Below are 17,086 nucleotides of genomic sequence, written 5' to 3' on the forward strand. Positions count from 1 at the left end.
ATAAAAGCTACTGGGCCTGCGATCATAGAGCTATTGTACTGCACAGGTGCTTGGCCATAATATGCATGCGCTGGGCCCGAATCTTGTTTTGCTGTAGAGACTCTGATGCATCACCATGCCGGAATTGAAGTGGAAACACAATGTCACTGGAACATGGAAAAACAGGTCCAGTAAGGTCACGTGATCCGCTGCACGATCTCTGCATACAGCCGATGAAAGTTATGCAAGTATATTACTAACGCATAGCGTTGGGGTGTATGGGGCAGTATGCAAAAGCCCACTTTTTCCCGGACAATCCCTTTAAGCTTGTGTGAAATTACCGCAACATACCCAAGTTCAACCCTAGACCACCATGGTTAGTGGCATTGACCTCTCCATTGTCTTTTTCCTGCTTTCACTGGTCTACAGCAAGGGTGCATCTTATAGTCTGAGACATAAGGTAGTGTCTTACAAGCCTCACACAGGGAAGAGACCAATTGTTGTTCTTAGCATATGCAACAGTAAGCATTCAGAATAAAACACTGCATTTTAATAAGACTTGTTCCTTTAAATTAATACAACACGTCCTGTATGAAAACACTGCAGAGGAAATAAAGACAATGATGGAAAAAAAAAAAAATTCCAAAAGTCCCTGGGGGGAAAAGAACACTGAAAAAAGCAACTCAGACAACTGCATAATGGAATGACCTAGTTGTGTTAAAGAACCTAATAATAATAATAATAAAAAAAAAGACATTGCACACTGTGACTGTGAAAAATCCCAGCTTCTGCTAGCACAGTATATTCATTATTTCCCTCTGAACAAGTTTTATTGCACAAAGCCACGGGCCATCAGCTTATGCCTGAGAATAGAAATTATTGCTATCGGCCTAGCATTGTCTTGACCACAGTACCAGTAAGGGCCGAGTCCTCCTATAAAGCAATCAGTTCTCCCTGGCAGTGATTGCAGCAATTGAAGGTGATATTCTCATATCTGGTGTAGGGGTGAAACCGTCCAATGCTTTTTTTGGCTGCTAAGAAAGTAGGTGAGGAGTCTGTGAAAGAAATATCTGGAGACGTCTCCGAACATGTAATAGGGTCCTGCGCCTTTAGTATCTGAAACATAAACACAATTCCAATCAATATGTCTGATCACCAACCTAAAAGTAAAGATCCACATCTGGTGAGCAATGTATACTAGAGTTGAGCAAACTTCGGAAGTGCTTGGGTCAGTCCAAACCAAAACGTGCAGCATTTGAATAGCGGTGGTTGCAGAAATTGGATGCAGCCCTAGAGCTGCCAGTAAAGCATGGATACAACCTAGGGCTATGTTCACACAACGTGAGTTACGTACTAATCGCGGCCGTTGCAAGGCTGAGGGAATCCCGGCTGGAGTGTATACACATAGGGGGAGAGTTATGAAAGGGTGTAAATATACACCTGGTGTAAACTGCCCACAGCAACCAATCACAGCTCAGCTTCTCTGGGAGAATATAAGAGGAGCTGTAATTGGCTGCTGTTGGCAGTTTACACCAGGTGTATATTTACACCCTTTTATAAATCTCCCCCATAGTATACACTCCGGCTGGGATCTCTATCTACGCCGCGAGAAACTGACATGTCAGTTTTCTGCAGTCACAGTCAGTTCACACAATAGAGCGTGCTGCTCCAGCTGCATGCTCCATTGTGTGCAGCAGGGTTCAGTGCGTGCTCGAATCCGAATTCAGCGGCGCTAAAGATCATCCGGCCGCTACTGCAGTACTGGCCGGGATGGTCTTTTTTGAGACCGGCTGTTCCGTGGCCTGGACGGGTCACGGAACGGCCGGTCTCATACAAAGTGTGAAAATAGCCTATAGCTGTATCAACGTTTTCCAGGACTCCCTAGGGCTGCATCCAACTTCTTGAACCAGTATACAGTAACTTACTTCTCACTGCCATCAGCACAATACAGGTACCATTTATGATTCCGTATTCTGTCAATGAAGACAGCAAGAAGGCTGTTATGATAGATCACCCATCGGCTCTTCTCAGTGACAAAATATAGGTGCGATACATGGTAACTGTAATCAGAAAACATTCCTGAAAACAAAGTATGATCATTTACCATTTCTGCCATTTTTTCGGCCGGCGTGCTGCAAAATTCAGTTGTCTGCGCAGCGTGTTTGGGGCTGTCTGACCCAGTATTTCCTATAAGGTGAGACTTTACGGCCACTGCCAGCTTGCGATTGGCTGCCACAAGCTCAGTGGTAGAGTATGGCTGAGCGATTGGGTAATACGTCTGCTGTCTTCCCCACTGCAGAGAGACCAGAAGCTCTTCTAATACTCTACAAAAAACAAACAATCAAGTGTCAGAGATAACTAAAATAAGTACAACAGTGGGTTACACATAAGTAGTAGTGCACAATATACAACAGTGCAGCATGTTACCTCTCGTTCAGTAAGTGGCTTACTTCCTTGCTGACCTGTGTAGAGGCCACAGGGCATGCCTAGAAAACTCTCCCACAGAAGACAATGTAACAATTCCAGTCTTCCTTTGAGGTGAGGCTGGTGTCAATAAAATATCTCTAAACTGGTTTTAACATAGAGTGGCAGCTTGGGCTAGACATCCACTCACACTTTTATGAATATTGCACACTTTCATCAATTGCAACAGCTACAGATTTAGTGTTTTTTACTCCGGCATAAACTAATAATCTTTTATGCTGCTGGGGTCATACCAGTGCTGTATTTACCTGACCCACTCTGCCGCAGCTGCTGGTTACCCGACCGCCTGCCAGGATCTCTTCAACAATATCACAACATCCCATGATGTTCCATTCTCATAGGAAATGACCACTCTGCATAGTATAGTGCTGTCTATCCTATGGGAACAGCACGTCAGCTGCGGCAAAGTGGTACAGGTAAGTATAAAGCACTGGTATGTCCCCCACAGCATCAAACATTATTAGTTTATGCTAAACAACCCCTTTAACTCTAAGGGTGGGTTCACATTGAGGAATAGGTGAGAAATTAGGTGAGGAATTGTAGAGGAATCCGCTCTTATTTCAGCTTGAAATTCCTATATGAACAGAGCAATGTCCCATTGTGTTCAATGGGATTCCCGTTCTGTTATTCACACTGCAGAATTTCACAGCTGAATTTTTTGCCGCTAATCTGCTTTCTGGCCAAGACTTGACATGTCAATACTTTGGGCGGATTCTTCCAGAAGAATCCTATAGAAGTCAATGGGGGCTTAAATTCTGCTTGCATTCTGCCCGAATTCTGCTCCTATTCTGCCAGAGCTGAATAGGTGAGGAATTTCAAGCAGAAAACTTTCATCTACAATTCCTTGAGAATTCCTCAGTGTGAACCTGAATAGGTGAATTTATCAGAAACCAACATCTTAAGCTACCACTTCCCAAAAGACTCTGTTGTTACTAGAATCAATAAGTCACTTAAAGAGGTTTTCCAGGATTTTAATGTTTTTTCAAAAATCATCTAGCATTATTGCCTAAGTCAAGACAAACCTCCCCATATACATTTTTCTTCTCTATCAGCTTCTATTGAGATGAAAAAGATCTTTTTATATCTTGTATTGTTTGTTCACAAGCTGCTCTGTCTGTTTACATATGCAGCACACCCAGTGGCCAGAGTTGGAATTGCAGTGTATAACAAGCTAATCAAATACCACATGTACTGCAGCCTCAGGCCAGGTTCACACTATGTAAAAACATTGTCCGTATTTCATAACAATGGCCATAGTTGTTATGAAATGCGACCGTTGTTTTTATAGTGTGAACCTGGCCTAGGCATAGAATTAGATCTATTTTTTTTTGGATTATTTTTCTCCTGCTTCCACAGCTTCTGCCTATGGTGCAATGGTAAGTGTCAGGATTACTGTGCTCACTGAAGGGTTCGGGTGACAGAGTTTTTTTATTTTTTTTCCCCTGTCTTAGGGCCCATTAACACAGAGTAAGAACGGCGGAATTGTCCGCCGCAGAATGCCACCAGCCTCCGTGTCATAATGACGCTCTATGGGAGGCGCGCGCGGCTCCTCTCCCTGCGCTGAAGAATGAACATGTTCATTTTTCAGCGCCGAGAAATGCAGGGCGCACATCCCATAGAGCGTCATTATGACACGGAGGCTGGCGGCATTCTGCGGCGGACAATTCCGCCGTTCTTACTCTGTGTTAACGGGCCCTTATTTTCCAATGATGGCTTGTGCTAAGCATTATGGGGATTGTATTTCCTCTGCAAAGAAGATACACTGAGGTATTATACAAACAAGATGAATTTTCAAAGAAAATAATGCTCTACTGACAATACCTATTGACTGTATACCTTCTAAAACTGTCCTGGATATCTGTATACATGTATTACCTAACCAAGTCTATAAATAAATAATAAAACCAAATCTATTTGCCATAATATAATAATAATAATAATTATTATTATATAAGTATTATTATTATTATTATTATTATCATTATTATTAGTATTTTTTTTTTGTGGCAAATAGATTTGGTTTTATTATTTATTTTTAGACTTGGATAGGTAATACATGTATACAGATATCCAGGACAGTTTTAGAAGGTATACAGTCAATAGGTATTGTCAGTAGAGCATTATTTTCTTTGAAAATTCATCTCGTTTGTATAATACTCTCAGTGTTTCTTGTTTGCAGAGAAAATACAATCACTATAATATTTAGCACAAGCCATCATTGCAAAATAAGATGGAAAAAAAAAATCAAACTCTGACAGGTTCTGAACCCTGGTCAGTGAGCATGGTAATCCTGACACTTACCATTGCTCCACAGGCAGAGGCTGGAGAAGCTGGAGGAACATAGACCATACCAGTGTTCTGCCACACAGAGCTCCTCTCTACCCCTGTCCCGACCTCCTCCCCCCTCCACAGACATAGGGAGGACACCTGCAGCAGCTCTATCTATAGGGAAGTTCTCACTGACATCCCATGAGCCCTGTGTGTGTGTGGAGGGGGGAGGGGTGGCTTAGGACGGGGTGGAGATGAGCTCTGTGTTGGGACAGAGAGAGCTATCAGATCGGCAGCACAGACACACAGCATCTCCCCCTCCCAGAGTGACTCTCACTGCTCCTGCTCTGGATGGGATACAGCCTGCTGCAGCAGAGTGTGATACACTCTGGGGACGGAGAGACTGTGGATGTCTGTGCTGCTGCCGAGAGCCAATCAGAAAGCATCAATACCTGAGTCCCTCCCCCTCTCCTCACACAGGACTCAGCAGCTTCTAGCTATATCAGAGGACGCATGCAGGCACAGCAGCTGACGTCACCGAACCGGACACACTGTGTTTCTGGTCCAGGATGTGACAGGAAGTCAGAAGCTCAGGAGCAGGCAACTCACATGACCAGCAGGGGGGATCTCCTAGAGCTGACAAGTAATGTTAGGGAAGTATATTAGAAAAGGGTTAACCTTGGTTAACCCTTTCCTAATACCAAAAATCAATTTTTCTTGGAAAACCCCTTTAAGATAAAGACATAGGGGGAGATTTATCAAAGGGTGTAAAATTAAGACTGGTGCAACCTGGCCACAGCAACCAATCACAGCTCAGCTTTCAGCTCTGGTGAAAGGAGGAGCTGTGATTGGTTGCTGTGGCCAGTTTGCACCAGTCTATATTTTACACCCTTTGATGACTCTCCTCCGTAATGTGTGTGTATGTGTGGGGTGGTGAGAAAACAGACTTTTTTCATTCCAATAAACCAGAACGACTTACTTTTGTGTTTCGGACATTTCTTGACGACACTGGTCCCTTTCACTTAACAAATCTTGAATTGCCCCTTGGGTCTCTCTATTTTGTCTCTGAAGATTTGCCCTTATGTTGGTCAATTCATCTGCCATGACGCTGCACAAAGAAAATAAAAAAAAACAACAAGATGACATTTAACTATCAATGTGGTTACACTTGCGCTACGTGTAAAGGCACCCTTAAAGTGTAGCGGTCATTTTTATACAACAACCAAAAGTACAAGTATATAAGATTCTATTAGGCAACAGAGCTTCCTTCTGTATTACTATGTATATGCATCAGAATGAATGATTACGGACTCACCGGCTGGCCAGAAACTTGCTTCTCCATACGTCACACTGGATGGACATGCGTTCCAGCTGTTCTGAGAGCTGGGCTGTATTCCGGGCCAGGGCTTCATTCTCCAGAATAAGTTGGTTCTTCTCTCGAGCGATGCGCTCAAAATGATACTGTAAATCATCACCGACCGAGGCCACCAGCAGCTTCTTCAACTCTCTGTTAACCTTTATAAAGGAGGCAATAAATCACACAATAACAATGTAATTACTCTGCATTACAATATTTACATACAGTTACAGTATAGGCTTTGCACTTTTTTTTTATATCTATATATTTATAATTACCAATCAGCAGCTGGTAGGCAGAGTTTGCTGGAGTTCATAAATATCAAGGACTACTGAGCACATGCACATAATGGAGACAACTAGTTTGCCATGCTCAGAGTCTTTGTTATTTAGAAGGATCGCTCTCAATACATCATTCTGTTCAGCTTCTCTGTCACTAGATTACTTTACCCTTAAATAGGACAGCATAAACCTACTGACAGAGTCTCTTTAACCCCTTCATGACCTGGGGTCATTGATGCCTCAATGCCCAGGTCGTTTTTGGACATCAGCTTATGGGATCATAATGATCCTATAAGCTGATGTCCCTGTGTCTGCCCCCTCTCCTATGTCCCCTGTCGCTGTTACAATCTTGTGACAGCAGCAGGGGAGAGAGGGAGGAGGGGCAGAGCTCACGACCGAATCGCAGATGACACAGGCGCATCTCCTGCGCCTGTGTCATCCTGGAACGTTAATTAACGTCGCTGCAGCATCAGGTATAGGCTGCAGCAACGTTAATTAACTGGAGCGGCGGGAGGAGGTTAATATATTGTTTGCATGAAGCTTTACATTACAGAATTGCATTACATTCACTGCCACCTTCTTGCCTGCAAATGTAACCAAAACAGAAAGATTGTGTTGCATTTACCGTGTAATAATAATTCATTACCTTCCTGTTGTCGCATATTGAAAAAGAATAATAAATTTTGTATTGTTGCCCTCTGAGTAATTAGAAATAGAGAAATAATCTGGTAACATGATTTATCCATCAGTGTGATGTAAGTGCTGCATGTCTAGTTCACACTGTGCATTCTTCCTTGGCATTGAGAACGGATACATAATATATTGCCCTATTTCATTCTGCTGCTTAAATGTCAGAAACCTAAAACGTAAATCCAAATAAATTTAAGTCATGTCAAAGAGGTAGAAAAAACCCCCAGTAACAATAATAAACAGTGTAGAGAATGAAAATCCAGCTGAGGATTGATAACCCCCTTAGAGAAGGTAATCCAGGCCCCTTACTGAGAGTGACCTTTCTGTCAAACATGATGCCATACGCTGATCATCAGACACCAGGACACATAGGGACACAATGTCAATCATGTAAGACGCGACTCCTTCTAAATCCTATGTACTGTACATGTGCAGGGAGAGGTTCCAGCTGCCGGCAACACATTAAATAATAACACATGTATTAAACATAAAGGGGTTGTTCACATTTTTTTTAAATCAACTGGTGCCAGAAATTTGTGATTTACTTCTAGTAAAAAAAAAAAAAAAAAGCTTAATTCTTCCAGTACTTATCAGCTGCTGTATGTCATGCAGGAAGTGGTGTATTCTCTCCAGTCTGACACAGTGCTCTTTGCTGCCTCCTCTGTCCATGTCAGGAACTGTCCAGAGCAGGAGCAAATCCCCATAGAGAACCTCTCGGTCTCCAGACTGGAAAGAATACACCACTTCCTGCAGCACATGCACCAGCACCAGTACTGAAAGACTGGAGATTTTTTTATAGAAGTAAATTACAAATCTACAAAACTAGGTCTGCACGTGACGTCCAATAGCTGCACATTGTCTCTGCAATATACTGTGCCGCTATTTGACATGAGTGAAACTACGCCCGTCTGTAATGATCACAACTTAGTCCTGCCCACCCCACATCTCGGAAGGCTTACTTCTGAGACATGGGATCTAAGCAAATGAGTGCAGGCAAGCAAAAGGGTTCGTCCAGTAGCACGAAGACTCAGCTCTTTCGGATCAGGGATTATGGATGTGTGAATGCAGCCTTAGGGTACTATTACACGGAACGATAATTGGCCGAATCGGCCCTATCCGTCTGATTATCGTTCCGTGTAATAAAGACAACGATCAGCCGATGATCGTTGTCATCGGCTGATTGTTGATATAGGTTCTGACCTATAATCGTCGGGCGCCGACCACGCACAGCTACGTGAAATAGCGGTGCACGGCTGACGATATGCAAAGAAGAATACATGCCTGCAGGTATGTATCCAGGTTGCAGGGCTCCTCTTCCTTTGTGCTTCTCCCAATGTCCCGCACACTGCAGCATCAGAGCGGCCTGTATCAGCTGGCAAGCCGTTCAGCCAATCACAGGCCAGGACCGCTGCGGGCAGTGAATGGCTGAGCGGCCTGTCAGCTGAGACAGGCCACTCTGAAGCTGCAGCGCGCGGACCCAGGGAGAAGCACAGAGGAAGAGGAGCGCTGCCACCTGGAATGTATACAGTTTAACCAAGAGCTGCAAGGACATCCGTAACGATGTCCCTGCAGCCCTTTTTAAACGATTATCGGGCCCTGTAATAGGCCCAGTAAACGAGTGCCGATCTAGCAGATTGGCGCTCGTTTACAGGTATTATCGGGCCCCCATCGGCCCGTGTAATACCACCCTTAGGCTTCAAAGTATAAATCTCATTCGGTCTACTCAACCTTTCTTCTTAGTTTCAGATGAAACAACACTTATACATCCATAGTCTTACCTCCGTCTGCACCTTTAGCTGGTTACACAGCCCTTCCTTATCTTGTAGTAATCGCCTCTCTGAATTCTTCAGTTTTTCTAAGGCTCCCTTCAGTTCTGAGAGTTGTTTCCATGGCTCAGTCACACAGTCCACCATTTCCGCTTTACCGTGTCCATTGACCTCCTGGGACTTGGCCTGCTTAGTAAGCACTGTGTGGGTTATGGCCGATTTGGGGATGACAAGTCGCACTGCTTCTATCTCGATTGCTTTTTCTGTCTGAATTTTGCCCAGCTGAAGGACACCGGGACTAATGGACGGTGCTGGGGAACTTTTTCTTTTCGGGCTGTGCCCGTTCTTGGTGTGCAAGGTGGTCGTTTCTACTGATTTTAAGGTTTCCGCCGTCTCCATCCCATCCCCGGTCCCGCGGATAGGCGCACAAGTTGCCATTGCTACGATCAAATACAAGAATTCATATTAAAAGCAATTGAAGAAGTCTTCTATACAGTAACTTTTGATGCTTACTAATGTAACAAGAGGTTCAGGCAGTATACTGGTGTATGGGGGGCAGTGCGTGCGGATGAGTGTCCTGAATAACGGATGTGGAAGGAAGGGTCCAAGTGCCCATATACCCCAATTAGGCTCCATCTATAATGCGGCTCAGTCGCAGAATCTGTTTATTTAGTGCAGGGAGGGGGACCTTCGGCCCTCCAGCTGTTGCAAAACTACAATTCCTATCATGCCTGGACAGCCAAAGCGAAGCTTTGCCTGCCCAGGCATAATGGGAACTGTAGTTTTGCAACAGCTGGAGGGATGAAGGTTTCCCATTTCTAATTTAGCGCAATCTAAGTGGACAAAAAAAAAAATCTGCCTGCCTGCTAAAATCCAGCTAAATAAGGGGACACCAGATGGGAACCTGAAAGACCCATTAAAGTTAATAGGACCCATTGCATTATGGTCTGGGGAGTGTTTTCATGGGATTCTCTAGGCTCAATCATCCATCTCTCAACCAATATGGGTATGAATCCATCCTCGCACATACACCAATACATGCTGATTGCCTATTCTGGGGTAGGAGGGATCTCCCAGCAAGACAATACCACGTGGCAAGACCAAGACTTCCAAGTAGTACTACCCTGATCCCTAAACGTGACCCAAATTGAGCGCCTCTGGGATCACCCCAATCATCATGTTCTCCCTACGGATCCTGACCTGTGCATTGAGTGGTCAGATCCCTGACTTGAAACCAAACATTCATCTCAAATCGTGTCTACTGATGGTCCCCACCTAACCTGTCAGAGCTTGAGAGGATCAGTAGAGAAGAATGGCAGAAAATCCCAAGTCCCAGGTGTGTAAACCTTGTGGCATCATACACAGAGTGACTGTAATCACTGCCAAAGGTGCATTCAAGGGGTTTTCCACAGGATTGGGGAAATGCAAGATCGTGGGGGGTCCGACCTCTGTACCCCCTGCATATCTCTGTATCGGGGACCTGGCTTCTGTGTTATGAATAGAGCCATGGGTACGGCACGTGACCGCGCTATATTCTTTCCTATGGAGGTGCCAGGAAGAGCCAAGTAAGCCGGAAGAGCGCTGGACTCTGCTCTCTCTGGCACCTCTATAGAAATGAATGGAGCCGCGGGTCTCATGCCGTACCTGCGGCTCTATTCAAAACACAGAAGCTGGGGCCCCGATACAGTGATCGCCGAGGGGTTCAGAGGTCAGGCCCCCCGCGATCTCTTACTTGTCCCCTATCCTGTGGCTAGGGGGCAAGTTGATTTTCTTTGAATACCCCTTTAACTATGAACCAAGTAAAAGGGTGTAAATACTTGTCAATGCAATATATTAGTTTTTTTTTTTCAATGAGCAAAGATTTAAAAAAAATAGTTCTAACTTGTCTGTATGGGGTGTTCAGCGCAGAATTATACAGGCAAACTTGATTTTTTTTAGCATTAGGGCTGCAAAATAAAATGTGAAAAGGGCAAAAGGATTTGAAGACCCGCTAAATGCATAGTAAATCATACGTTTTAGGTGGAGGTTGTTCAAAACTTATAAAACAAAATAAAAGACCCTTCAAGAAAAGGAAACACTACTGGTAACCTGACAAGACGGAATTCATCTGGCAGTGCTGCTGAATATATACACTCACAATGCAGTCACTGGTGCTGCTGAATTAATTCCGTCCTAGGCGCACACCTGAATAGACAGGATTTTACCAGTGTATCCTGCTGCCAGCAAGAAATGATAGCTACAGTTTTCTTTATCTGTGCACAATGATTTCTTTTTTCTGCCCTAAATCCTTTCCCTTGGTTTGACCACCATGCAGTAAACAGGCCATACACACAGACATGTAATAACTAACAGTGTAATACTCACCTGTCATGGTGTCTTCCCGCACTGTAACCTCACTGACTAAGGAGCTTGATGCCGGACTGAAACACACAATATGGAGAGAAAACCAATGTTACTGGGTTTCTGTAGTAGAAAAAGACAAGCAAACTCCTATAGTAATGCCCTCAAAAATAATGGGTGCCCAAAAGTGAATGGAGTTATATACAAAGTCATGTGTACCGGCCCTTTATTTTCCTCAATTAAAGGGGTTCTCTAGCGAATTTTTTTTTTATCAAATCAGCTGGTTTCATAAAGTTATATAGATTAGAAAATTACTTCTATTTAAAAATCTCAAGTCTTCCCATATTTATCAGCTGCTGTATGTCCTGCAGGAGGTGATGCATTCTTTCCAGTCTGACACAGTGCTCTCTGCTGCCGCCTCTGTCCATGTCAGGAAGTGTCCAGAGCAGGAGAGGTTTTCTATGGGGATTTTCTCCTGCTCTGGACAGTTCCTGACATGGATAGAGATGTCAGCAGAGAGCACTGTGTAATACTTGAAAGAATACACCACTTCCTTCAGGACATACAGCAGCTGAAAAGTATGGGAAGACTGAAGATTTTTAAATAGAAGTAAATTACAAATCTATATAACTTTCTGGCATCAGTTGAATTGAAAGAAAAAGATTTTCGCTGGAGTACCCCTTTAATGCTTTCTTAGCTCAACTCCATTGGGGGCCTGATTACTGAATTGTCCCTATTTGTGTGATTTATGCCCCCCCAGATGTACAACAATACTCCTGTTCTCACAATGTACTGTCCTATAATGATATACTGTTGGGTTCAGATTCCACATTTGAACGCTTTATTCTGTGTATTACCTACTCACAGCCATGTCTGACTACTCCCCATTGTCGCTTACTCTTATCGTGGGAAATGGCCCACGGGCCCCCGGCTGTGGGGGATCGATCCTTTCTGACTAATATGTACAAATGTTACTATAGTTTCCTCTACTACAAGGAAACAGAATGATTTCCCAGTGGAACCTGACGGGCCTTATACATTATTAGTAGGGTGAAATGGGTAACTCTGGTGACTGATCCATCACTGATCCATGTTTCTTCTGTTATAACTGAGAGCCATGACGCAGGTGTGAACAGGGCCTTAGGCACAGCATAAAAGGCAAATACACACGGCAGGTTTTCATAAGGGGGTCAACCAGAATTTGAAAAACACGGCCACTTTCTCTTAGAAAAAGCACCACTCACTTGTCTCTAGTTTGGGTTTGCTTTTGTAAATCAGTCACTGGAGCTTATAGCAAAACACACCTGAACTGGAGACAAGAGTCGTGCTCTTTCTAATCCTGGATAACCCCTTTAAGCCTCTTGCTGCAGTGTAAATCCACCAGTGTCTGCATCTGAATAACATACCTTGGTGCTGATGGATACTTATGGACGCTGCTTTCTGCCACCTCTATGCCGACCCACAAGGACTTAGGGTACAAACACACACACCGTATACGCAGCAGATCTGCAGCAGATTTGATGCTGTGTTCAGTTATTTAGATCTAATCTGCTGCGTATTTGCTGCGTATCGCAGCAGTAAATACGCAGCGTATATGTCGTGTGTGTTTGTACCCTTAATGTCCATTCCTCGGTTTCTTTGTACATCTACAACTACCACATCTCTACTTGTTCATAATTATTTGCACTCGGGTTCTGCGTAGCCACGTTCACAGGTGTCTGTCTTTAAATCTTTTTATTGAGAGGAAGAATTCAAAGTAAAAAAAATAAAATAATAATAATATACATTGGTGTCAAGGGGAAAAAGAAACTCCTTTTTTTCTAATTTGTTTCTAATTTTTGCTTGTACACTTTTAAATTTAATTTTCTGAATTACTTTAAAGGCAGCCATATTGTCTGAGCTTTATGCACTGCATTTAGAGGTATGCTATAGGCCAGTGCTTCTCAATTCCAGTCCTCGGGCCTCACCAAAAGGTCATGTTTTGAGGATATCTCATCCAAAGATACCTGTGATAATACCTGATGCACTGAGTATAATTATATCACCTGTTAAATACTAAGGAAATCCTGAAAACATGACCTGTTGGTGAGGTCTGAGGACTGGAATTGAGAAGCAATGATCTAGGCTTTACAGAAAGAGATATTGTGGAGGGGATCTTACTAACTATCCAGTAGATAGGGGCAGGGGCGTAGCTAGGATTCACAGGGCCCCATAGCAAACATTTTTAAGGGGCCCCCCTTCCCTACATACAACACAAAGCACTGCGTATATATATATATATATATATATATATATATATATATATATATATATATATGCTTTACTGCTGGTGCACCTGACCTCTGCACATTTTCCTTTCCTACTTGATTGCCAGCTGGAGAACAGAGGTTATCAGTGCAGTGAAGCAGAGATCTCTGTCTTCTGCTTGTTAATCTTTTTTTGTGTTGCAGCATGTAAGTAAACATTGGGTCATTTACACACTAATACATAAGGGGTTAAGCAGGACGACACACTCTCTTATCTTCTCCCCGGGCCCCCCTCCCACATGGGCCCCATAGCAACTGCCTACCCTGCCTCTATGGTAGCTACACCCCTGGATAGGGGATAACTAAGAGAACCTGTCAGGTCCCTGGTGCCTCAAAGAATGGCCTCAGTACCCGATAGGCCTACTGACACCGTTCTCGGTGTGAATGAGGACCAATGGATACGTTCTTTACCTAACCCTTCAATGAGACTGAGGTAATGAGAAGTCCCACAAACCACACATATTTTGTATGTTCATATATATAACCAACCATATGTAGGCGGCAGCACTTATAAACACCGCCATATTAGTGTAAAGGTATCTGAATGTATACCTGTGACTGGCCCAGGTATATCAATGTGACCAATCACAGCTCAGCTTATAGTCTACACAAGCAATGAGAGAAATGAAAGCTGAGCTGTGATTGGTTGCTATGGGCAAAGCAGTTTTTGAAGCAGACACATTGACAAATCTGATCCGCGCACACACAATATATAGACACTGGGCGCATATATATATATATATATATATATATATATATATATATGAGGTAAATGCTCATCAGGGAGGGGAGGGTGTGTTCACCATAGAAACCGAAACTCACATAGTTCCGCTTATATCAGGGGTAGGGAACCTTGGCTCTCCAGCTGTTGCAAAACTACAACTCCCATCATGACTCCCAGGCATGATGGGAGTTGTAGTTTTGCAACAGCTGGAGACCCAAGGTTCCCTACCCCTGGCTTACAGGAACAATCCCCCCGTCCAACCCCGAAAGAACTCTCTATCACGACATCGCTATGGTCTCCGCTGACGCCACAGCTTAGCAGTCTTACGTGTCCACAGGAAGACGTCCGCGCTCTCTGTTGATATCGGCAGCAAGCACGCTCTCAGGATGGCCGTGCGTCACTTCCGGGAGGAGCTCCCTGTGCGCGGTGACGTCGTGCGTCTTTGGGGGGCGGGGCTAGTCTCTCTTCCGGTATGCGCTGGTTGCTAGGGAGACTGTAGATAACTGCTGTTGGCGTCCAGTGCCAGGTTACTGACAACACGGCGGGAGAGACCCTGTGACTGACCATGGTGAGTGCTGACAGGGGAGAGATATAATATGTGTAGTAGTCATGGCAGAGCCTGCTGGGTACTTATCACTTATTGGGTTTTATCTATGCACAGAATGTTAATTCACCTCACTGGTTTTGTATAAATAAAGTTTATTGAAAGAACTACAACCTGTGGAGATGGAGGGGTCTTCGTTCATTCCCTTCTCTGTGAGGTAAAGCTGACCATCTTTACCTCACCCCAGTGCCAGCCATGGTGAGGGTCCCCATACACTTATATACTCTGTCAGTGTAAAGTATATGGGGCTCTCCTAAGACTCCACTGGCAGATGATGTCAGTGAAGGTAATGGTGCGTTTACACAGATTTATCTGACAGATTTTTGCAGACAAAGCCAGGAACAGAATATAAACAGAGATCAGGTAATAAAGGAAAGACTGAGATTTCTCCTCTTTTCAAATCCATTCCCGTCTTTGGCTTCAAAAATCTGTCAGATAAATCTGTCTGTGTAAACGCACCAAAAGGGTGGTCCATGATGAAAAATCACTGTCTCTGTTGTTCCTGTAGAGATAAGCTGCTGCCAGAGCTGTCTGGCTGCGGCTCACCCCCTCCCTATAGAGAACACATGAACGTTTGCCCGTGCTGAGTGTTCAAGTGTATGGAGAGGATAGGAGAGAAAACTGTCAGATGATCAATAAGGTGAATGTCCACCTTTAAAGCGATTCTACCATCAGGTACATTCGCTTTAACATGACCCACGACTAGATCGGCGCCGGTGCCGCGGTCCATTTTTTGAACAGCGGCCCGGTTCCCGTGTACAGCGCCGTTCTATCCACAGGTACCGGGCCGGGGCTGAAGCACTGTATACAGACGTGGATAGAACGGCGCCGTACACGGGAACCAGGCCCAGGTTCAAAAAATGGACCGCGGCACTGGCGCCCATCTATCAGTGGGTCATGTTAAAGGGGCTATCCAGCGCTACAAAAACATGGCCACTTTTCCCCCTACTGTTGTTGTCTCCAGTTCAAGTGCGGTTTGCAGTTAAGCTCCATTTACTTCAATGGAACTAATGGTGCGTTTACACAGGCAGATTTATCTGACAGATTTTGGAAGCCAAAACCTGGAATGGATTAGAAAAGAGAAGAAATCTCAGTATTTCCTTTATGACCCATTCCCAGTTTAGGTCTGTTTCTGGCTTTGGCTTAAAAAATCTGTCAGATAAATCTGCCTGTGTAAACGCACCATAATGGTCCGTTTACACAGAAAGATTATCTGACAGATTATCTGCCAAAGATTTGAAGTCAAAGCCAGAAGTTGATTTAAAAAGAGAACTCTCAGGCTTTCCTTTATGACCTGATCTCTGTTTATAGTCTGTTCCTGGTTTTAATCTTTCTGTGTAAACGCACCATAAGTTTCAAAACCCCACCCAAATTGGAGACAACAGTAGGGGGAAAGTGGTCATGTTTTTGTAGCGCTGGATAACCCCTTTAAATCGAATGTACCTGATGGTACATTCGCTTTAAAGGGGCACTATCAGCAGGTGAGACAAATCTAACCTGCTGCTATGTCCCTATTGCACAGAAGACGCAGATGAGGAAGGTATTTGTCCTAGCTTCCTCCTCTGTGCCATTCCGGTACAGTTAGTCGTGTTCCCCGCTGTCCGGTAAGACTGTTAGGAGCACTGCCCGCCCCTATTGGACTGATCCGCCCGACTCGTTCCATTCATTATCATATGAAAGGGATAGGCCGGCCTGGGACGGATCAGCCCTATGGGGGCGGGCAGTGCTCCTGACAGTCTTACCGGACCGCGGGGAACACGACTAACTGAACCGCAATGGCACAGAGGAGGAAGCTAAGATACATACCTTCCTTATACTGTGCAAAAGGGACATATTAGCAGGTTAGATTAGTCTAACGTGCTGATAGTTCCCCTTTAACTGTGCCGATAGAGTGTGCCTCCTTTAGTGTGCAGCCTTTACCAGATGTGCACCAATCTAATTGATCAGTGCTATGCAACAGCACAGCATTGATCAGTATAAACAATCTAAAGATTACCCCCCCCCTAGGGCACTGGTGTCAAACTGTGGCCCTCCAGCTGTTGTAAAACTACAATTCCCATAATGCTTGGACGATCAAAGCTTAGTCCAGGCATGATGGGAATTGTAGTTTTGCAACAGGTAGTGAACCACGAGTTTGACACCTCTGCCCTATAGAGGAACATAAAATATGTTTTTAAAAATACAGTGGTATCTTGGTTTAAGAGTAACTTGGATTAAGAGCATTTTGCAAGAAGAGCTCACAGTTTTTCAAAATTTTTACTTGGATTAAGAGCATTGCTTTGGTTTA

At 44.1% G+C, this 17,086-nt stretch overlaps 2 protein-coding genes across 4 annotated transcripts in view; one reads left to right on the forward strand and one right to left on the reverse strand.

Moving 5' to 3' along the window:
• Window positions 1–507: 507 nt before the first annotated feature.
• Window positions 508–14,631, reverse strand: BLZF1 (basic leucine zipper nuclear factor 1). The gene is made up of 7 exons (XM_069945625.1): window positions 14,523–14,631; window positions 11,190–11,245; window positions 8,838–9,265; window positions 6,047–6,246; window positions 5,711–5,839; window positions 2,084–2,303; window positions 508–1,095 (listed from the first exon to the last, which is right to left on the reverse strand). The coding sequence occupies exons 2-7, from the start codon at window positions 11,194–11,196 to the stop codon at window positions 913–915; spliced, it is 1,167 nt and encodes a 388-aa protein (XP_069801726.1). The 5' UTR covers window positions 11,197–11,245; window positions 14,523–14,631; the 3' UTR covers window positions 508–912.
• Window positions 14,632–14,645: 14 nt separating this feature from the next.
• The window catches only part of NME7 (NME/NM23 family member 7), a 101,822-nt gene continuing 99,381 nt past the window's right edge, over window positions 14,646–17,086 (forward strand). The window contains exon 1 of one of the 3 annotated variants that reach the window (XR_011358856.1): window positions 14,646–14,763. Coding sequence is in view for 1 of the 3 variants with exons in the window: in XM_069945626.1 (XP_069801727.1) it covers window positions 14,761–14,763 (3 nt within the window). In the remaining 2 variants the exon portion in view is untranslated. The remainder of the gene's footprint in view (window positions 14,764–17,086) is intronic. The other 2 variants (XM_069945626.1, XM_069945627.1) reach the window with 2 other exon arrangements.

The sequence above is a fragment of the Dendropsophus ebraccatus genome, chromosome 11, assembly GCF_027789765.1.
Source record: "Dendropsophus ebraccatus isolate aDenEbr1 chromosome 11, aDenEbr1.pat, whole genome shotgun sequence".
NCBI classification, from domain to species: domain Eukaryota; kingdom Metazoa; phylum Chordata; class Amphibia; order Anura; family Hylidae; genus Dendropsophus; species Dendropsophus ebraccatus.

Bases quoted from the DNA above. Each gene is read 5' to 3' on its own strand.
- BLZF1 (XM_069945625.1), bottom strand. The intron at 5,840-6,046 runs GTGAGTCCGTAA...TTCTTTGTGCAG, and splicing joins AGCAAGTTTCTGGCCAGCCG to CGTCATGGCAGATGAATTGA. The intron at 1,096-2,083 runs GTAAATGATCAT...TTTATGTTTCAG, and splicing joins CCGAAAAAATGGCAGAAATG to ATACTAAAGGCGCAGGACCC.